The following is a 22,599-nucleotide window of genomic DNA, read 5'->3' on the forward strand; positions in this document are numbered from 1 at the left end:
GACCTTTAAAAAATCAGATTCACACAAAATGCAGAACCGTCTCCCCAGGGACTCACAGTTTTGGTGGGGAGCGATGTGTAGAGCAGGGACGCGACGGAGGTGTAGGGAAAAGCAAGGACTGTGTCCACAGTGCCGTGGACACAGAGGAGAAGCACCTGAGCCCGCTTGGGGGGCAAGAGGAGCAGAGGGGAGGGCTGGCGAGGATGCAGGGGGGAGGTGGTGGAGTTGAGAAGGGCAGTCCAGGTTAGGGCACAGTGGGAGCAAAGCCTTGGAGGGGGGAACATCAGGGTATGCATGGAAAGCGAAGACAGAATGAGGGGCTGCTGGGCAAAGAAGCCTCCCCGAAGGTCACAGAGGAGGAGAAGCAGAAGAGAAGTTTCCAGAAGTCAGGCAAGGGGTGGGCCTTAGGCAGGGGAGATGCATGCTTTAATTTTGCACACGGATATCATACATTTAACTGTACAGTAAAGAAAAAACGTATTGTGGCTCATGGTGTCAGATGCAGAGGGCCCAGTAGGAGAGGAAAGGAGAGTGTCCTTCGGGCCTGGTGACTGGAGGTCATTGGCAAGAACAGTGTCAGAAGAGCCAGGCTGCCTGGTTGGAGGACAGAGCGAAACAGAAAGAGACGGACATGGTGGTCGGGCCGTCTAACTCCACAGCCCTGGCTTCAGGGTCACGGCGATCAGCCTGCAGATAAGCACTAGTCTCGATCCCACTGGAAAAGGGGCGCCCTCTCCCCGACTGGGGTTGCTGAGCTTGCAAAAAGGCTGGCCTGGGACTGCTGAGGGTCGTCTGGTCGCCAGGACGGGAGACGAAGCGAGACAGATGCAGCGCTGATCGCCCCGTTTGAAACCCCCCCAGTCCCAGCTTTTCCAAAGCCACGTCAACTCTGCGCTTGCCAGTGAGGTGAGGCAATAGATCTCTTTTTCTGACACCGGTTTTTAAGATGTCTGGTCCCTGCAACTCCAGGAGTCTTCGCTGACACCAAACGGGAGCCAGGAGGGGCATTTTGCAAGTGAACAGGCCAAGTGCTGGAGCGGTGAGCACCCTCGTACCCCGTGGGGACTGGGAGGCCTGCCCGCTGGAGCCCTGCGCGCAGACCCCATGCCTCCAGAGGCTGAAGCGTCCGGGGGCTGGGGTGCAGGTGTGTGTCAGTGAGGGATAGTAAGAAGGCGGTCAACAATTGCTGGAGAGGATGTGGAGAAAGGGGATCCCTCCTACATTGTTGGTGGGAATGCAAGTTGGTACAGCCGCTCTGGAAAACAGTGTGGAGGTCCCTTAAAAAGTTAAAAATTGAGCTACCCTATGACCCAGCCATTGCACTACTGGGTATTTACCCCAAAGATACAGACGTAGTGAAGAGAAGGGCCATATGCACCCCAATGTTCATAGCAGCATTGTGCACAATAGCTAAATCGTGGAAGGAGCCAAGATGCCCTTCAACAGATGACTGGATTAAGAAGTTGTGGTCCATGTATACAATGGAATATTACTCAGCTATCAAAAAGAACGATTTTTCAACATTTGCAGCAACATGGACGGCACTGGAGGAGATAATGCTAAGTGAAATAGGTCAAGCAGAGAAAGACAATTATCATATGGTTTCTCTCATCTATGGAACATAAGAACTAGGAAGATCGGTAGGAGAAGAAAGGGATAAAGAAAGGGGAGGTAATCAGAAGGGGGAATGAAGCATGAGAGACTATGGACTCTGAGAAACAAACTGAGGGCCTCAGAGGGGAGGGGGGTGGGGGAATGGGATAGGCTGGTGGTGGGTGGTAAGGAGGGCATGTATTGCATGGTGCACTGGGTGTTATACACAACTAATGAATCATCGAGCTTTACATCGGAAACCACGGATGTACTGTATGGTGACTAACATAATATTAAAAAAAAAAAAAGGCGGTCAGCAGAGCTGGTCGAACTTAGCGCAGGGAGGAGAAACACTGCTTCCAAGACAGCGCCTCTCTGGCCGGATCAGCCTACAAGAGCTGGACAGTCTTGGGCACTAGAGGGTTTAAAAACCCGACTTCCCTGCCACCATCTGAGCCTGGGAGCTTGAAAACCAGGTGGGAGATAAGGGTGAGACAAAGTCTGGAAGAGTCTGACCCTCGGGCTTTCCCTCCCAGGCCCCGTTACTGAGGCAACACGCTTAGCAGGAAAATGAATGGAAACCGTGCAGGCCCCAGAGGTTCTGTGCATTTTCGGTTACAGGGACGGAACGGGGGCACGGGGGGCCCAGGAGAGGGGCTGGCTGACCGGAAGGTCCGGGAGGAGGTGGGCGCGGACAGGAAGGGCACGGACGACGGGGTTTTGCGGGAGCTGGAGGCGCTCCGTGTCCACTGGGGAGGTGCGCGCAAAGGTGTGGATGCTTCGATAGGTGTGGACAGCAGGTGTGGGGGCAGCTAATGGTCTCCACGTCCCCTGGTGGAGTGGACGGCAAAGTCACTTGCTGCAAGCGAAGGGTGGGAGGAAAGTGGGGAAGGGGGAGCATGCCAAGAAGGCAGCATAGGCCCGGCTGAGGCTGACCACCACGGAGGTGTCCATGTCCAGCCAGAGGGCTCCCAAGTGTTTTCCAGATGGTTCTTGGGAGCCCAAGCTAAGCGGAAGGTAAGGCACACTGCAGCACTGCTCTGGGCTTGGGAGACAGCACGGCAGGGAGGCCGGGGTTGGGACGGGAAACCACCGCAAGGGGCCGGCGAACAAGAGAAAGTAGAAGGATCTGCCGGTCTCTCCAAGGAGGCAGGTCGTGGGGGAGAAGGTGAGAGGGTCTTGCAGGGACAGGAGTTTGTGATCAGCTGCTTGTCCCCCGTCCTCCACAGGGTCAAGGCCTACGGCGTCCCCCCACGTGAACAAGTTCTGTCTCTGCTTGCACTGGGGCTCTTTGAAGCTGAGAATTATCTGATGCGTCCAAAGAGTGGGAAGGTAGAGTTAACAACCAAGTCTGGCGAGTCTGTGATTTGGACCTTGGTGACCTGTATTTCCCCAGGGCCGGGGTGTTTAGGGGTGGGGTCCTGGGGTCCTGCACGCTGGCACACTACCCGTGGAATCTGGGGGGTGGGGATACTTACCCTGACCGTGTAGATCTGGAAGTAGATGGGTTGGGTGCCCATGCGAACGTAGTAGGTGATAACATCCAGGAGGAAGGGGTCCACAGTCCGGGATGTGTCCAGGGAAGGGGGCTGTGAGGGGACAGAGAAGGTCTTCAGCCACCACCCTCCATGCCACTGTGGTGGGGCGGTGCTATTTTGGTAACAGAGAAACTCCAATGCTCCCACACACCCTCTGTGAGGCACTAATCCAGCTGGTCACTCAACACGCTCCAGGCCTTTCCTTCCACCCGATTTCTACTCCTAACGCAGACATCCCTGTCCTCTGATTCATTCCACTTGCACAAAGACACGGGGGGGGGGGGCTCTGGGTGGAAGGCACTGAGCTGGGTGCTTGGGGTAGACAAGACGCTTGAGAATACAGCCAAGCATCCCAGAGTCTGGGCTGGGTTCCAGCCACTCACTGGCCAGGTGACCCGGGGCATGAGAAGTGAGGTGATCTGCTGTCTCCTTCAGCTCTTGGGGTATTTAAGTAAATCAACAGATTAATTTACATGTATGGGTTATTGGGAAAACACTAGTGCCGTGCCCTACAGGCCTTCCTCGTATGATTATAAAGCAGAACCACAGGGTTGGGTTTTTTTTTTTTCTTTCTTTTAGGTAAATAGAATGCTTACACAGTACCAGGGTTGGAAAGCAGCTAGAGTCGATCTCATCCAGCTCATACCCAACCCTACAATATCTCTTCTGACTTTCTGGTCTGGTCTACCAAAATAGCGTTTCCTTCAGAAAGGCCACACAGAGAAACGGTGAACGTACTCTAACAAGACTGTCCTTGCTCACACTGTTTCCAGTCTCTTCACGTGGAAAACCCTTTTGGAGGAAGCGTTGGGGCTGTACAAATTGTTAATTACGAGGGCAAGGAGAGCAGGGAGGACCCCAAATGCTGGGAGTGTCCCGGCATGGATAGCAAAGCTACCAACATTCCTCCTCTAACAGCCTCCAAGTTTTGAGAAAAAGTACTTCAATACCCAGCTAAACAGTCCCCTGTGGGTACGCAAAGACATTTTTCGGGTCAGCAGTAATTCAGGAAACAGACCTCCCCCCCACTCCTCTATTAGAGGGTATAAGAAAGCACCCCAGTCACATAGAGTGCCAAGTTACTCCTTTACTACTGGAGTACTTGCTGCCCAGATAGACAGGAGGGGAGAGATATCGTCCACAATGGCAAGAAAAAACCCCCTAGGAAACATAAGGAGGAAATTTAACCAGAAATGGGTAAAAGCGCCGTGATCAACGGTGCACAGCTATTCTGAGGGACCCCCAAGAAGACCGTGCTATGTGGAGATGAACACCATGCCCCCAGAGGGGGCTGCTTCACCCCCTAAAAGAGGCGGAGTCTCCTCCAAATTTAATCGAAATCCCAAGGAGGGGAGGATTAGAAAAAAAAAAAAAAGAACAAAACATGACCAAATTTCTAATGTTTATCTAGAAACAAACACAACCAAATATAGTGTGAAAGGTTTTCAAGAAGAGTGACGGGGTAGGCTTACCCGGCCAGCTTTTACATTCAAAAATGCTAACGTGGCTGGGAATGAATGGATCAATGAGGAAGAGTTAAGTGTCCCGGAATAAACTCAAGCATCTGTAAAAATTTAGTAGTGATAAAACTGGCATTTCAGACTGACAGGGCAAGATGGCTCAGGCAATAAATAGCTTTAGGACAACTGGCTAAGCATTTGGAAAAAAAAATGTGCATGCTTCACACTCAACCCTGAAATCAATCGCAGGCAGGTTATTTAAATGGAAAAACCGAGACACAAAAAGTTACCGGAAATGATCAGTGAATATTAATTTAATCCTGGATATCATTCAATCAGTGGAGAAGACCTCTCAAAGCAGGACTCAAACAGCGGGCATCACAAAGGATAAAAGTTCTGTGTGTGACTGCATGAAAATATCGAACTCCTGTGAGTCAAAGAACACTACTGATGAAATTGACGGGCAAGTAAACAAAATGGAAAAAAAAGTGTCTGCAACACAAAAAAGGTTAAGATTCTCTTAATATGAGGGGTGCCTGCCTGGCTGGCTCAGTGAGTCAAGCATGAGACTCTTAATTTTGGGGTTGCGAGTTCAAGCCCCACATTAGGGTAGAATTTACTGGAAAGATATAAAAAAGATTCTCTTAATAGCTGAAGGCCTTTTCAAGTCAGTGAAAGATGGGGAGCTCCCTCCCTACCGCCTAGGAGGGTTGGGGAGGGGGGGTAGCAGCCTGGTTTTGTGGTCAAGAGGATATGCTCTGGAATCAAGCTCCCTGGTTCCAAGTGGGACTCTGCCTCTCATTTTGCCACTTTGGACAAAGTTACCTAATTCCTTTGCACCCCGGCGGCTTGATCTGTAAAATGGGGACATGGCAACATTAGCACCCACCAGTAAGAGTGCCCGCTTGGTAGGGCTGCCCGTGTCTGGCCCGTGTGAGCGCGCAGGAGGCACGGGCTCTTACAATCCCGGAGAGACCATCCCAGGAACCTCCGAAGAGAAGGAACAAACGGGCCTACACACTTATGGAAGAACGTTCTGCTTCATCTTTTCCCCAGCGTCCTCCCCGCCCCCCCCCCCCCCCCCCCGCCAGCAGGTGCCCGCTAAGAGCTCCGAGTGAATTTCCTCCACAAGCTGGTTAGGGCTCCCCTCCTGCGCTCCCTTCCAGCCTCATCCCACCCCGGGGGGCCCTGGGGCTGACTCTTGAGGTCGAGAGCCAAGGGTGGTATCTGAAAACGGCCCCTTCCCACCTCCCCCCTACCCTCGAGGGCCCCCTACCATCTCTGCCAGCTTGTGGATGGCCGGGCATAGCGTGTTGACCGTGTTCTGGTACCACGGGTCTGCGCGGCCCAGGAACGTGGCCAGCTCTCTGAGCTCCGAATGTCTGCACGACGCCGGCTCCTGGGGACGAGGGGACGCATCAGGCCGGGTCCCTGGCACTTTCTTCCTGGCCAGAGGGTCCCCTAAGCACACTGGCCAATCACTGAGCCTCTTGGGGCCTCCGTTTCTCTGCCATGGGAAGACTAGTAGGTTTTACTCTCCTGGTGAAGCTGGGATACCCTCGACTGAGGGCCACTTGCCAGGGACATTGAAAAGTGACCACGAGCCTTGAGAGTGGAGAGACAGGGACTGCTTTGAATTTAATTCTCCCCAAAGAGCAAGCAGAGGGGGGTAAGAGAAATGCAAAGTTGCAAGGGTAAGTGTGTCCCCCACCCCCCAAATATCGGTGGGCTCCCACTGCCTCAAACTTCCTTTTATGTGACCCTAGGAAGCGAGCTGTGTGTGTGTGTGTGTGTGAGCCCCTGTTTGAGGAGAAGCCTGCAATGAATTCCATCAGAAAAGCCAGACAAAATTCAGCGATGGGCAGCTGCCCCCCCCATGAGGGGACATTCAACCTCCGGGGCCCACGTCTGGGGGTGTTGGGACACAGGCCTGACCTAGAAGGACCCTCCCGGCTCTGCATCCCGAGGAAGGACCATCCTCGTCCCAGGAACCAGGGATGTGGCTGCCCAGCCCCTAAGCCAGACCCGTGCTGCGGACAGCCCCTCCACGCCGCACCCCCCGCCCCTCCCCTCCCTCCCCTGCCCTGCCCAGCCACCTCAGGCGCCAGCACGGGGACGTAGTAGAGCTGCAGGCTGAGTCTGGGGGTGAGGCAGAACTTCTGGGTCTCTCGTTTCCTGGCGAGGGCAGTAGAGCACAGGGTAAGGGCAGGGGCTGTGGCTCCCAAGAGTCCCACGTCCTGGGTCTGGTAGTTATTATCTCTTGACTTGGGGCGATGTGCTCAATCTCTCTGAGCCTGTGTTCTCATCTATAGAATGGGTACAGTAACGTCTGTCTCGGGGCGCCGTGGAGAGGGTTACGGAGCCCCCTGCAAAGTGCCGAGCCGGTGCTCTGCGATGGTGGAGAACGGGGTCTGACCCCACCCCTGCTGCGTGGGCCCACCTGTGCCCCGGCCAGCCCCCCCCTCCCCCCTGCTGACCCTAGCTGCCCCTCCACCCCCTGCCCGGGGCCCTACCTGAGGCTGTGGTAGGCCTGGGCCAGGCGCCCCAGCATCCTGTCGTCCCCCAGCACCAGCACCCTGGCCGTGTGAAGCCGCGAGACCCCAGGCAGCAGCTCCCCATCCCCGCTGGGCATGCCCGTCCTGCGGTGCAGCCCCTGCGGCCCATCCCAGCATGCAGGCATCAGGATGTCAGGGGGCCACACCCTCTTCTTGATGCCTCCTTTGCGTTGCAACCCGGCACGCTCCAACTCAGGGCTGCCGGGGACAGGCAGCTCGTCAGCCCCTGCAGGGAGGTCCCGCTCAATGCCGCTGTCGGTGGACAGCATGGACGCCCGGGCCAGCTCCCGGTCTGGCCAGAGGCCCTGCAGGTCCAAGGCCTCCAAGTCGGCACTGAGGCGCAACTGGGATCGCGGGCGCAGGAAGAGTACCAGTTCCTTCCCTGGGATGCAGAGAACAAGGGGACTGTGAGGGCGGAGAAGTTACGTGAGGCTGCCAGGGCCTCACCCCAGCAAGGCCTGTGGTTCTGCGTTTCTCAAACACTATTCAGCCGAATAGAAGCCCCATACGATGCCCCACGAAGGAACAAAGGTTCTGTGGCCAACAAAGATGGAGCATTCCACATATTCCTGCCACCTCTTATTGAGTTCCATTAGTAAACATATTAAAGGCTCTGAGAAGTCCTGCAGTAAAGAAGTCAGCTTCGCTCAGTACCTCCCACTTAGCTGTCCCTGGAGTCCTCTTTATCATATCCACTCATTGGCTTCCTCCCATCCTCCCACTGTCTGTAGCTTCTCCTCGGACACACAGAACAGACCCTACCTGCTCCAGGAAAGACTTCTAATCTGCTTCCATTTTATTACCCATGAGAAAGCTGAGTCAGCCTAGGGTGACCTAGCCCAGGAAAGGAAGTGCTAGGACTTGGACCCAGTTCACTAGCCCAGCACTACCCACCATAATCCACACCCTTGTCTCCCTTCCCCAACACCCCGCCTGCCTTGAGAAGGGCTGGGGACAGCCGCATGGGAACGCTACTGTGGACAGAAGTATCAGGCAGGCGGGTCTGTCTGGAAGGCCCCCTCCAGCTGCAGGAACTGGAACTTTTTTGTGACTGTCTCCTTCTTGGGGACAGTCATTGTCTTTTGGCATCAACGTGGTATGTGACAATTCCTAGGCATGTGAGGCCAGTGGCTAATGCGCTGAGCTATCCTGACATAGAGAAAATGGGTCCTTCCAGATGTGCAGAACAACTCAGGGAACAAGGAGGACACACGTGAACACACACACAACGCAGACACACATACAGACATACAGACACAATACACACAGTCACACAAATGGACAGAGACCTGTGAAGACAGTTTCATGTACACACACAGACACACGCATACAGACACACACGAATGTACACACAGATGCTGAGACACACACACACACACACACACACACACACCCCTATTTCCAGCCAGCTCCCCACCGAGCAGGTGCAAGGATAGCACTTACAGAGCTGTTCCTCATCGGTCCACAGGTGGAAGGTGATGTGGGGGCTGGGCAGAGGGATGCTTGGCTGCGGGTCCTGCAGGGGGTCACCTGAAGCCAGGAGAGGGCTGTGGCATTCTCTGCCCTCCCCCCTCCAGCTCCTGTAGGGCCGGGGGGGGGGGCAGAGACCCTCCCATATGCTCCAGCCCAGGCTTCCTCTCCGTCCCGTCGGCTCACCCAGGGCCCAACAGTGCACCTGTCCCCTCCCTGCCCGAGGCTGTTTAGCAGCCCCCTGTTTCCTGCAAACGTCCTAGCTCGGCCCTTAGGACCCTTCACAAACCAGCTCAGTGTCTTTCGGGACCTTTCCTCCCATGGTTGGTCTCTTCCCGCTAATCCCTAGCGAAAAGCGCAGCCAGGCGGGGCCGCCTTTCCGCAGCCTGGGTCTGATTCTTACTAGCTGGGTGATGTTGGGCAAGATTTTTCAGCCTCTTTCTACCTCAGGCTTCTCGTCTGTAAAACGGGGGGCATAATAATTTCTATCTGAGACGTTTACTCTGAAGATTAATCGATGTAATATTTAATATTACAATATTGAATATTTATATTATCAAGTGCCTAGAACAGCAGCTGGGGTACAGGTGGTGCCCCGCAGGTGTTAACTGTCATTGTAACCAAATCATCCACCTTCTTAGCCCGGGACCTCCCGAGGTTCTGGGCAGCCCTCAGTCCCCAGGCTCCCAGGAGCCGCGAGGTCCCCGGCCCACCCCCGACCTCAGCCACACGCGGCAGGTGCAGCGCTGCTCTCTGGCGCCCCCTGCGGGCTCTCGCCGGGCCTCGCTGCCCCCGCCCGCTTACCGCAGCAGCTCCCCCTGGCGGCCGCCGCCGGCCCCAGCAGCGAGCAGTATATTTCCTCCAGCCTCTCCAGGTGTCCCTCCCGGCTCGGGTTGGGTTCGCTGGCCATCTGCTCCACGGCGGCCACCACGGCGTGGAAATAGCGCTCCAGGGCGCGGCGAGGGATGGCCTGTCGGGGAGAGGCGCCAGAGCCTGGGTCCCGGCCCAGCACCCACCCACCCCAGCTCCGACGTTGCCCGAACCTCCTTGTATCGGCAGGTCCCCTCTGTCCCTCACACTGTGGCTCCCTGCAAAGCCTGGACCCCAGAGCAGCAGGGGTCGCCGTCCTTGGATCAATGTGCTGCCCTCACCTGGATGCAAACTCGGCGAAGGCAGGGCTTTGTTTACGGCTGTATCCGCTGCGCCTAGAACATCTTCCGGCATATAATAGATACTCACGAAACAGTTCCTGAATATTCCCTAGACTGCTGTCATTCCTATGCTACCTTGACATCCCACCGATGCTAGTATTTACTTGCTATTTTTTTGTTCGGTCAGCTCACTTTTTTTGCTTCAAAACGATTTCAGAGGGACAATTTATGTTGCTTCTCTCTATAAAAAGGCGTGTGTCGCAGTGGTAACAGACAATAACGTGACTATAACAATAAGGCGAATATAAGGATCACGAAGCACTGTTATTAAATTCTAGCCAGGTATGTGGCCTGCCCAGCTTTAGAGCTTGGAGCTTGCCTTCTCTCTCTCTCTCTCTTTTTTTTAAGATTTATTAATTTTAGAGCAAGAGTGCATGCATGAGCGCCAGGGTGAAGGGCAGTGAAAGTCTTAAGCAGACTCTGCGCTGAGCCCCACATGGGGCTCCAACCGGGGGCTTGCCTTAGGGCGTTGTGGGGCTCGATCTCACAGCCCTGAGCTCACTACCTGAGCCAAAACCAAGGGTTGGACCTTCACCCACTGCACCCCCCAGGCGCCCCTGCTGCCTTCTCTTTTTAAAAAGGGAAGTTAGTGTAAAAGAAGTTAGGGGTAAAGCACCACCCTGAGCCTTTCTTCTAAATGGAAATTAATGGAAACAGGTTTTGTAAGTCTCTCACTATGCATTCCGTGCTCTTTAGCATGGCTGCTTCCTGCCTCCAGCGGTATATGTCCCCAAGTTCTGTCCCACCCCCTCATTTCCTCTCTGATTCCATCTGATTCCATCTTCTATACTCTCCCTCTCTTCCACTCTGCTTTGGCTACACAGGTCTCCTTATCATTCCTCAAACACACCAGACAATGCTTACACCCCAGGGCCTTTGCACTTGCTGTACCTTATGCTTGGAATGTTCTCTCGGATATCCATATGGCTGGCTCTTTCACTTCCTTTAGGACTTGACTCAAAAGTCACCTGACAGGGAGACTTCCCTGATGACATGATAAATCTAAAATTTCAGCCCTTCCCCCCAATTTCACATCCTTCTTCTCTGCACATTTTCCCCTTTAGCTATTGTTAATCAGACTATACATTTTACTTGTTTATTATCACACACAGAGAGAAAGAAAGTGAGAAACACTATAATATAGACTGCCTGAGGACAGGAATTTTTATCTGGATCCCAGCACCTGGAATGAACAATGCCTGGCCCATAGTGGGTGCTCCGTAAATATTTAATGAATTTATAAATTAAGCAAAAGACGAAATAGACCCTATAGCCCTTTCCAACTCTGATTCATGTATTCCTCTAAGTGCCTTATTTGTTCGTTCTGCAAATATTTTTTGGAGCCCTAGCTGGTCAGAATGACCTCCTCTCCCTTAATCGGGAAGCCAGGACCCTGTTTGGCAGACCCGTAGCACAGTACAGAGGTGAGCCTGCCTGTGTGCTCGTTAGAACTCCGTGTCTTCTCAGCTAGGAGATGGGATTCTTTAGTGGTGGGTGGGCTGAGGGAAAACAGCCAGAGAACATAATCCAGGGCACTTGCTCTCAGAGGGTTTTAGAGGCCACTGTAATGACTTTGGCTTTGACACTGTGTGGTATGACAAATGCCACGTGACTACCCGATCCTCACCTTCGGGAACGAGGCACTCACGAGCCCTGCTGCTGGGAGTGTTGGCAGCTGTCCGCGGCGAGCTGAGCCCCTTGCCAAAGTTGGCCTCCCCTGAAGAAAGCCACCTCCACGGTCACGCCCCGCTCCTGAGGACAGTACCCTCCCAATAACTAGCAGATGTGGAAGGAAGTAAAAAGGCCTGGCCCCTCACGATAATGCGGGACAACCCTGATTCCTACCGAATCAGCAGTGGGCGAACTCTTTCTGGGGCTCTGGAGACTGAGGACAAGAGGAACAGGTGACCCCGCGGAGATGCGGCTGGTCTCCAGGCCCACTGCCGATCTGGCGAGATCTGGCTCCCAACTCTGTGCCTCCAGACCCCTCGCGTGGCCTCATCCCCATATCCCTCCTGAAATCCCCGCCTTCCAGCCTTTGCCAAGCAGCCTCCCCTGGTTCCTGCTCTCCTGACCCCACATGGGATAGCCCTGCCTGGAGACACCCCATCTCCGGCACCCAGAACACACTGCAGAGGGTCCCAAGCCGACCTCCCAGTCTGGAGACCTTGTTAGCTGGTCCCGCGGACACAGGGGGAGACCAAGGCCTCAGACCAGGCCTCAGCAGACGGGATGTAGGCTGGTGGTCAGACAAGCCCACCCACCAGACCGTGAATGGCCGAGCCGCCTTTCCCAGGCTTCACCTGTTCCCAGGCCCAGCAGCTACGGCTGGGAATGGCTTCTGTAAGGCTGCTACAAGAGGCAGGACTCCGGATAAGGGTGCTGGAGCTCTCGGGGGTGGGGGTGGGGAGTGGGGGGGTGGAAACACGCGCTGGAGAGCCCCAGGCCAGGCTGATGTGTGGAGCCCTAGCACCAGCAGACTGGAGCAGTGCCCGGAGGCTGAGGACACCTGAATGCCGGGCATCCCGGCGTCTCTCACTTCAGATCAGTGACGCATTCCCTATAAGCTCTCCTTGCTCTTCTTCAGCCCCGTCCCCCAATTCTCTAGACACAACACTAGACACTCAGAGCAGAGGGCTCTGCATACAGGGGAGCCTGCTAGGGCCTAACATGTTGACTATGCCTAAAAATATATAGCTTTTACTTTCCGGCTTTCTTTTCTTTTCTATTTTTCCTATTGCAAAATAACTGACCTGTGAATTCCAGGCCTGAACCCCACTCCGCTCCCATCGTGGCACCTCTCAATTGTCCCCATTCCCGACACCCTCAAACTCAGCCCAGCCTCATTCCTAAGCCAAGCCCTAAGCCCCAGCTGGGTCTAACTTGGAGCTGAAGTGAGGCTTGGGATCAGCTCTTGCCCAGATCACCAAGAAATGAAAATCAGTGTTCTTACATGTTTTTGGTTGTGTCAAAGAGACCCCTTTGCTATGGCCTGTTTGGGAAGCCAGAAAGCATCACCAGAGCTTCTGGGGGGCAGTGGGGGCTGCTGGGTCAGCAGACAAACTCCTCCCCTCCTCACCTTTCTGAGACCCATGGCCCATTGCAGGGAGAAGGGATATTAACCCCATCAGGGGCCATAGGTGTCTGGGCTGAAACCAACATGGGGCTTAGGTATGAGCTGAGGGTGCATTCCTCCAGGATGTGGTCCCGTGCTGTGAACTCCCTAAAGAGGGTGCTATCAATCAGGGACATAAAGGACAGTGGGGAAGGGGAGTGAGTCAGGAACCTTCCACAGGTCCCAGCAACCACAAAGGAATGGGATTCTGAAGATGTGAAGGGCTCCTTGAGAGCAAAGAAAGGATGGGAAACAATCATCTTGGTTTCAGGAGGGAGCCAGGCATATGTAAAAGGCACTGTCAAAGGATGGGTCCAAGATGCTGGGCTCAGAGCATGGATGGAAGCTTCCAGATGGAGAACGGCAGGAGGAAGGGGCCACATCTGATGCATCTTGATGGGCAAAGCAGGGTCTGAGACAAAGGACTGACACCCCTTCCTGGGGCAGGACATGCGGGGGATAGCTGAGACCCCAAGAGCACCTGCCCCCCCCCTTCTGGTGCCTGTCCTTCCCAGACCAGCAGCACCACAGACCCGAGCTCGGAACCTTGCCATGATCCCACCCAGCTGCCTGGGGGGACCGGAGCCTTTCCCCTCAAAAAGGTCACCTCCCACAGTGCACGACGCACGCTCTCAGGTGGCATCCTCCCCCTCTAAGAAGTCCCGCACCTGCTGCAACCCTTGGCTGGAGCATCTCTAACCTACTGGAGTCTTGCTGTGTGCAGGGGCCCCGGCTGAGTTAGAGAGAGAAATTAGGAAGTAAGCAGGTGAGAGTGAGAAATGAATGAAATGCCCAACGACAGGAACAGGGGACTAGTTAAGTCATTAGAGCACGTTCACAGGTGAGAATATGGTGCAACCCACAGGAGTTGGTATTTTCCAAGGAAAACGTTTCCATCTGGCGTATTTCAAATGGCACGGGGAAAGCAATATTATATAAATGCACATACGCGTGCAGTGGATAAAAACTGTATACAGAGTTTGGGATCTCCTTTTGTTAAAAAGGAGTGGTGGGGGAGTGGGGCTGGGAGGCGGTGGAATGTAGGTGTGAAGTCAGAGAGATCCGGGTTCAAGTCCGGGTTCAACTCCCTTTGTAACGGTGTGACCGCGGGTAGGTGTGCAACCTCTCTGTGCCCACGTTTGGAAAATTGTATCCATTTCACAACATTGTTAAGATGGGGTGAGAATTCTTAAATGTGATACACGCGAAACGTTCAGCGCAGCGCCCGGAACATAGCAGACACTCACTCGACAGCAGCTTCGATGATGAGCGTTCTCAGTATGATTCAGGAAACAGACCACAGTGTTAGTTGCTGCTATGTCTGGGTGGACGGGCGCGAGGGATTTTTGTTTCCTCTTTTGGCTTACGTGCATGCATTTTTTCAGATCTTCCTGCGTGAGCGTGCACTCATTTTTGATTGAGGGGAAGGTTGTATGAAAATAGGAGAAGGGGGAGGATGGGTAGGAGCCCTGGCGTGGGCTGCCGCCAAGGAGGGCTAGGACGGGGCAAGTACCTTCAGCTTCCGCTGGAGGGCGCTGGCGTGGCAGGTGTCCCCGAGCGCAGCCTGCAGGGTGTGGGAGACCACGTGGCGCATGCAGGCCTCTGGGGTCTGGTGCACCTGCGCTGCCTCGATCTCCAGCAGCAGGGCGCTGCACACGGAGGGAGATACCAGCTCGGGATCGACGAAGAGGAACACCCTGAGGGCAAAGGTGGTGGTGGGGGGCTGGTGAGGATGACCGCCGGGAATGGAGCCCCCGAATGGGCACCCTCAGAGCCTCGCAGCCCCCAAGTGTTTTGTTTCTCCAGAAACAGCCTCGAATTCGAAAGTCTAGGAGGGGGGTGGTAATAGGGAGCGGTGGGGACTGTGGCAAATCAGAGCAGGTAGGAGCAGCTCATCCGTGTCGGGGCGGGGAGGGGGGGGAGGAGGAGGGCTAGTCTCGTGTCCGGGTAAGTCCCAACCTGAATCGTGCTCCCTCCCCTAGCTCCCCTAGTGGCCCACTGATGACATCGCCCTCCAGGAGGGACCCTAAATTCTTCCTGCCCAAGCGAACTCTGGATCCTAAGTGAGCCCTATCTCCTCCCATTGCCTGATCACACCTGAAAACCAGCCTCCTGCACCTGTCCCCCATTCCAGCTGCCAGCTCCTCCGGGTCCCTCCACCTCCCTGCACCCTCTATGAACGTCGCCTCCAGCTGCCTCTCCCGTGCTAGCTCGGCCGTGGTGCCCGCAGGGCAGGAGGCGAGGCACCCCCAACTCCATCAGCCCCTCTTCCCAACACGACAAGTGGACATTTGCTCAGTCTTGTGTAAAGGGCCAGGCACACACAAATGAAAGTCCCAGATTCCACGGTGTGCTTGGGGCCTGAGCTATAAACAGCCCGGAGCCGCCTCTGGCTGCCTGGATGGTGGGTGCTGCATCACGGTCAAGGGCGGGATGGAGGTGGGACGACAGAACCCCAGAGTGGCTCAGGGCTCACGTCACCTTTTGCACGGGAGCCGGATGGCTTGGAAGCCAGCCCAAGAAGAAAGACCTACCCTGCTTCCCGCAACCTCCGGAGAAGGCAGGCCTCGCCCACCCTTGAAAATACCCCCCACTGCTGGACACATGTCACGGATGGGAAGCTCTGCTGGGGCTCCTCCCCACCCCGCCTGGTCCCCCTCAGTGAGCAGTAACGTAGTCCCAGCACCTGGAGGGGACAGAAGGCAGCAGCCTTCCTGGGGCCACTCACCTCTCCTGGTAGGGGTACAGCTCACTCGTCAGGTTCTGTTCAGCAATGACCAGCCTTTGGTACAGCGTCCCTGCAAAACAGACCACCTCAGCGAACCAGCCCCTGGTCCCTGATCCCCATTCCTCACCTTCCACGGAAAGTGCTGGGACTTTAGAGCTCCAGGAACCTTGGCGAAAAAGCAAGATGGTGACACGCTGTAGCTCTTACGTGGGACAGCTCCTACCTGAAGTAGCTCCTACCTGAACTAGCTCTTACCTGAGCTAGCTCTTCCGTGGGATGCTCTTACCTGGGACCGCTGTCTCTGTTTTCAGCCTTATGGCACAGTCCAAGGCCACCGTGCAGTACGGGGCAGGCAGGGTTAGCAATCTTGTGCAGAATTTGTAGGTTCTCCGGTAGAGCTCCTCCGTGATGCCGGTGGCCTGGGTGGGAGGGAGGAGTCGGGTGCCCAGAGCCCTAGGTCACAGAGGGCCCTGGGTGGGGTGGGAGAGTGGGACGGAGAGGAGGAAGGGCGGGTCTGACAGCCAGACCTGGGCTCGCACCTCCCTCCCAAATGTCCACCCCCAGCCTCTTCTCCCAGCACCTGTAAGACACCTCCTCTCTGACACCCCGCTCAAATGCACTGTGCTGGGAATCCGTCTCACCCTTCAGCAAATCCACCCTTCAGCTCCTCATTCCTGCAGTGCTCCAGGCTCAAAGCTTGGCTATCCCGCGGGCATGAAGCTCACAGTGCAGTGCCCGGGGGCTCCCCTTCCCCACCCCCAGCCTCCTGCCTTGGCCGGAGCCCAGCCCCATCCTGCCCCTGGATCCAGCAGCCCCTGAACTGCTCTTTGTGCCCCTCATCTCCCTCGCTGCCCACTCCCACCCCCCGCGACTATACACAGCTCCCGGTTCCTGTTCTCAAGACATTTTCTCCGTGGCTTGTCCCTTCTCGGTGCAGGGGTCGGTGACAGTCCCCCGTGTGCACAGGAGCAATCCTGAGGACCTCATTCTGGCATTGGGGGCTCTCATGCATTCTGTCCACTGCTTTCCCCACTTCTGCTTTCTCCCCAGGACACCCCTCGGTGGATTAGGGAGAGGGCACAGCTAGTATGGAGAGGCCAGTTTGGGGCAGGCAATCTGAGAGTTCTAGGCTCGGCCCAGGCAGAGACTGCGCGTCCTCTGGGGGAGAGGACAGTGTCCGCCCTGGCACTCGTGGGGTATCAGGACCCCCCGACCCTCAGCCCCCCGCTCACCTTGGTGAGGACGTACAGTAGAGTATGCAACAAGGGAATGATGACATGCCGAAGGTCTTCGCTTTCTGCCTGGAAAACAGGAGACCGCGGGGCATTTACTGGGCTGGGGCTCGAGGGGGGCTCCCCACATCCTAGCAGGATGCAGCTTGGCGGGGTGGGGTGGGCAGGAGATGGGGTAGAAGGCAAGCATCCCACCACGCCAAGGGGAGGGAAAGGGGCACAGGCTGCCCCAGTAAGGGAGGGGTGGGTGAGGAGGGAGCACAGGGGTGGGAGCTGGCTGAGAGAGCCTGGGGGGCGGGGGGCACCCACTCAGGGCAGGAGCTGGTGCCAGGCAGCAGGCCAGCCCCCCCACATGGAGGCATCCCTGAATGCAGCATCCCCCAAATGGCTGCAACGCAGAGCATTGGGTGGCGTGGGGGATCATTCTGGGTGGTACGGGAACAATTCTGAAACATTTTTAATAGGTATGCATTTATGTTTATCGGCGTTTTCTGTTCCTGCGAGTGGGGGCTGTTCATGTGTGGCCATGGCATAGAGTTTCTTTTTGAAATATGCAAGGTCGAGTGAAACCATGGGAGTCAATGTAAAGAAAATATCCCTTATAGAAATACAGGAAGCAGACAGAGCTGCTGAAAATCACGCAGGCGGTCTACAAAGGACCAGAGCTTGGGGGATGCAGCACCGATGGGACTGAGGCCCCAACTGGCTTGGCCTCTCTCTCCCTCCTCCTCCCCCCACTTGCCTCCCCGAAGCCCGAGAACCCACCTTCTCCAGTTCTCTGAGCAGAATGCGGACCAGCACCGGACTCTTACCAGGATCTCGCTCGACTTTCTTGTGCAGGGACCATCTCCACATGCCTGGCCAGGACAGAGGGGAGCCCAGCACACGCAGGCGGGGCAGGAGGCTCTTAGAGGGGACCCCCCCCACCCCCGAGCGAGACCCTGAGCCCTGGGACCCCACACTGTGACTCTGCTAAGCCACAGATCCAACCCTCAGTTGGGCACCTGGTGCTGGGGGCACAGGGCTGGGCTTGTCACACGTGGAGGAATTCTACTCCGCTGTCCGTCAAGGACGGCGAATTCTCAGGGTGGGAAGGCGGGGATGTGGGACATCAGTGGGGCAGAGTGTACGTGTGGCTTATGGGCCGCCCGTATACCGCTCAGCACCTCGGGCCATGTTTCTGGAAGTCTTGCAGGCCCAGAGGGTCAAGAGGAATTTTGCTCCACACGGGGAGCTGGGGAGGTGGTTGAGAAAGAGGGGGGCAGAGGCTGCCTGCTGGCTCTTACCTTGGTTGCTCTGCAGGGCTGGGGCCTGGGCGCTGAGCTCCCGGAGCACGGCCTGCACACTCCGCTGGAGGTCCAGCTCCACATCTGGGCAGCAGGGGTGGGGTGGGGGGAGCACTGAGGCCAGGAGCTTTGGAGTTCAGCACCCCTGGCCCCACCCTCGCCCCCACCTCTACACTCCGAGACCATCTTTCTCCCCTTCTATAAGCCCCAAGAGGTGCCCCAAAGTGACCAGCTTAGAGAGGGCAGCCAGCACGCGGGTCTGCAATAAAGCCCTTCGATCAGCAACTCTGTAAAACCCATGTTTTCCCCCAAAGTGCCGTGGGTATGCCACTGGTGGCACACGGGGCGATTTTAGGGGGGCACTCACGTGGTCCAAAAACCTGAGTAATTATGCACTTATTTTAATGCGCATTTGAAAAAATATAATGTGTTCCTAAGTTTCAAGTCAATTTCATGTCAGATCAATGCTGGGACAGGAGGTGACAGATTGTCCCCTTATCAAACTTAACTCTGGCTCCCTAAGCCAACTTCCCCACCAGACCTGGGCCTTGGCCCCGATTCTGTCTCCTGCCCGCCTGGCCCAGTTATAGCAGAATATTGTTAGCCAGAATCCAGACTCCTCGTGTCTCCTCGGACCGATTTCCCACTCGCCGGCCCCCTTGTGGTTGGTGGGCTTGTAACTCCTGAGATGTCTTTGTGTCATTTGGGGTTGAGCCCCGTCTCTGTCCCCTGGGGTGCTTGTCTTGAATAAAGTCTCCTTCGCCACTGGAACGAGTGTCAGGGGATCGTTCTTTCTTCAACCGTGGTCCACTGACGTGGCAAAGTGTCAGCGTGGTACAAGAATGAGCCACTGACATCCGGGAAGCATGGGAGCGGTGAGGAGGCCCCTGGCCCGTCTCCCACCACAGGGAGAGGTTAGCTGGCAGGGGGAGCTCGGGGCTGTGCACCTGCAGTCCATTGCCTGGCTTGGGGCCACGCTCCAGGTCACTGTGGGTGGCACTCCTCCTCCAAGACTTGGACCCTCCAGGTGCCTGACTTGGGCTCAGGGCTCCCCAACCACCCTGCTGAGCCTTTCTTGGTCACAGCTCGGTCGAACGCATTTCCACAAGCTCCTCGACTCTTTCTCTTCCCTCGGAGCTGGACGTCAGTCAGCACCCTCTCTGTATCCTGCCCCAGGGCTGTGTCCCCACCTCAATTCCCTGCATGGCCCCCCTGTCGTGAGGTCTGCTTCTTGGAACCTCCAGGCTAAAAACAGGAAGCATGAGAGACACTTCCCGCACCATAAATTCCTCTTGATGACTGGCTCTCACCGCGCGCGTCTTCACAGGCAAGCACGCCTGCTTGGTTGTCCGACACTCCAAACCACATGTCTCGGGGCTTCCTCTTTTGCTGGGTTGTCAGGAAACTTACAAAGGGGGGGGGCAGCCTCAAACACCCACTCACGTCCAGGGACAGGGATGTCTGCTCTCTGCTCCTCTTTGGTGCTCTCGTTCTATGTTCTACTTAACCTGTATCTTAATTGCCTCGTGTTCCTTGGAAGCAGGTGGGATAGATCTCGCGCATTTTAAAGAATTGGCAGTAGAATGTGGTTAGCCGAGGCACTGGGGCTCAGGGACCGGCCCCTCCAGGGCTCTGGCGGGAGCTCGTAAGTCGGCCAGGGCCCCACCCCAACTTCTCTGAACCCCCCCCCCTTTCTCCTCCGCTCACTTGGTCCCCCTGGCCCTCATCAAGGTCTGTTCCTGAGTCTCCCCGAGGCTGAGAGTGGGGAGCTGTTACGGCCCCAGTTTCTCCATCGGCCACTCTGCTGGGCAGTGCGGCATCCCCCCGACACTGGCAAGGAAACCATTAAGCCTGGCATGGAGGCTGCTCGCAAGCTGTCTTTCCGTCTACCTGGCTCCACCTTGCATGCAGATTTAATGAGTTAATGCAGGCGGAGTTATTAAAACATTATGTCTGCTTTCTTCTTTCCTCCCTCCTTCTTTCTGCCCTTCCTCCTTCCCCAGCCGCCTCACCCCAGACAGCAGAAACTCAAAACTATGATAACCGTGATCTCCTCCCTGCCCCCTCACTAGAGGGGCAGCCGAGCCTTTGTCTTCTGAGCCCTGGGTTCCCCTGCCTTGCACAGGGAGTCAAGCTTTTATGTTTCAGAGAAAAATAGAGAAGTTGCCAGTAGCCCCAGGAGACAGCCCCAAATAAACTATGTTTTCGAAAGTCTGGGCAGCCGGAACAAACGCTCAGGCTTTGGTCCACATCTGGCTTGCAGACGTGTTTTGTTTGGGCTTGTAGAGTGTCTTGAAAAAAAAAAAAAAAAGAATCAGCAGATTTTGCATAAAAGTTTGGGTCTCTGGCATCTCTTGAAAGTCTGTTGACACCAGGCGGGCATTGTTCGCACATGTGGCAATCGACGGGGCCGGGGAGGGGCTGCCCCCTTGAGACGGGGCTCAGATACTCTGATCCTTCACGGCGCCTGTTCTCATTTCGCTCATTGACACCCTGTACCCCACCCCTTGGGTTTGAGACCCCCGGCTCTGGGACTGAGACAACTGAGCTGGATTGTCTCAAAGGGCTGGGGGTGAAGGCTGCTGTGTTTAGTTACTGAGGACAGTGGCCACCCAAGGTGGGAGGCTGGGTTCCCCAGGACTGTGGGAGCACAAGGGTTATGGGGACCCAGGGAATGAGAAAGACCCGGGCTGGCTGGGACACAGCCTCACGGGGGTGCCAGAGATCTCAGCTGAAGGCAGGTCAGCACTACAGTCCGCGCTCGAGGGCCACTGCTGGGGTCTCCTGGGTCACCTTTGCCAGAGCACAAGAATGTCTCCAAAGGAACCCCCTCTCTCCCTATGGACCATGCACACCTGGCCAACCTGCTCGGGGAGGGGGCTGCTGCAGCTACGGCAGACTGAACACACAGCCTCTTCCCATCATGAAGACTTTGTAACCCCCGGGTTTACACGACCACAAAGAGGGGAGAAGGACCCCTAAGCGAATGACACTGGGATTTGTACTGACCTTGGAAAATGAGAGCTTGAAGCTGGACGTGATTTGATTAAGCAAAAGAAAGAAACGGGATATTTCTTGTGCCTCGAGCATCTCAGGGTTGTTCATATATGACATGCATATCTAACATTATTCTGGACTCAGAACAGCCAATAGATAAATGACATTCATAATTATTATCTTCCCCTCCATCCAGGGACGTGGGTTGTTACTATCGGGCATCATATTACAATTAATATCTAACATTTGAATAGCACTTAAAAGGCGTCCACACAGAGAGACTTACAGAGGTGTGGCAAGACAACGCTATGTGCTCATCGAACCGATTTCATGTTTGTCTGGGTTGCCGGGAAGACTACATTTCCCAGAATCCCCTGCAGTTAGACGGGAGCCATGTGCTGGGTCCTGTCCAGTGGAATGCAGTGGACACAACGTTAGGACATAAAATCCTCTGGAGTGGGGCGCCTGGCTGGCTCAGTTGGTGAAGCATCTGCCTTCAGCTCAGGTCATGATCTCAGGGTCCTGGGATCGAGCCCCACATCGGGCTCCCTGTTTCTCCCTCTCCCTCTGCAGCTCCCCCTGCTTGTGCTCTCTCTCACACATTCTCTCTCTCAAATAAATATATAAAATCTTTTTTAAAAATCCTCTGCATTATTCTCCACCGCATTCTTCCCATTCCTTGGTGACCTTGGAAGACGTGTTGAAGATGACGGTGCCACAGGAGGGAAGGAGCCTCAGTCCCTGAAAGACTGGAGCCTGGACTGGATGGTGATGTGGGTGAGACATAAGCAGCTAGCCTTCCCTGACAGACTCGTGGACGCGCAGAGAGTTTTCTGGAATCTTCTCTCATTGCATTCTGAGCAGGAGCCCTGGGAGTTTGGCAGGGTAATACTGTTCTCCCTGTTTTGTTTTGTAGATTCCAGGTCGAGAGCTCTTCCTCTTGCCCCCTATTGCCTCTCCAAACACAGATGTCAGACCCAGAGGGACCTCGGAGGTTCTCGTCCCATTTGATAGCTGGGCAAATGAGGCTCAGAGGGGAGAGGTGATTTGTGTCAGGACGCAGAGCTGTTGGAGCAGAGCTTTCTCTCTGGCAGGTGCTCTTCCTGTAAAGCTCCACCCTTTTATGCCCCTTATATTCACCTGCTTACCCAGAAAAGGGAGAAGAACATGAGTCTATCTATGTGTGTCTGGGCTTTGAATGCTGAAAGCCAATGCCCCAGATGAAGTTGCCTGGAAAGAGTCCCAGCTCTCAAGGTAGTTCAAGGTCCAGTCTTCGATTTCAGGCCATTCGAAGCTGTAGCAGCACTTGGCCATTCCAGCTCTGCAGTGCCCTGTGATCCCAGACAGAATCAGATCTCTCACAAACATCCTTGAAGGATGTTTGCCTTTTCCTTCCTTCCCAATGTTGGCTGCA

General features: G+C 55.4%; 1 protein-coding gene across 3 annotated transcripts in view; it reads right to left on the reverse strand.

The window, feature by feature from the left end:
* Positions 1-22,599, reverse strand: part of PIK3R6 (phosphoinositide-3-kinase regulatory subunit 6) — a 54,714-nt gene that overhangs the window by 11,842 nt on the left and 20,273 nt on the right. For all 3 annotated transcript variants that reach the window (XR_015726772.1, XM_045797272.2, XM_045797273.2), the window contains 12 exons: positions 18,189-18,272; positions 17,668-17,759; positions 16,903-16,971; positions 15,957-16,089; positions 15,671-15,740; positions 14,456-14,639; positions 9,421-9,586; positions 8,590-8,676; positions 7,105-7,528; positions 6,688-6,766; positions 5,868-5,990; positions 3,072-3,182 (listed from right to left, as the gene is read on the reverse strand). Coding sequence is in view for 2 of the 3 variants with exons in the window: in XM_045797272.2 (XP_045653228.2) it covers positions 3,072-3,182; positions 5,868-5,990; positions 6,688-6,766; positions 7,105-7,528; positions 8,590-8,676; positions 9,421-9,586; positions 14,456-14,639; positions 15,671-15,740; positions 15,957-16,089; positions 16,903-16,971; positions 17,668-17,759; positions 18,189-18,272 (1,622 nt within the window). In the remaining variant the exon portion in view is untranslated. The remainder of the gene's footprint in view (positions 1-3,071; positions 3,183-5,867; positions 5,991-6,687; positions 6,767-7,104; positions 7,529-8,589; positions 8,677-9,420; positions 9,587-14,455; positions 14,640-15,670; positions 15,741-15,956; positions 16,090-16,902; positions 16,972-17,667; positions 17,760-18,188; positions 18,273-22,599) is intronic.

The sequence above is a fragment of the Ursus americanus genome, chromosome 14 (assembly GCF_024610735.1).
Source record: "Ursus americanus isolate L20-20 chromosome 14, mUrsAme1.1.p, whole genome shotgun sequence".
Lineage (NCBI taxonomy): Eukaryota > Metazoa > Chordata > Mammalia > Carnivora > Ursidae > Ursus > Ursus americanus.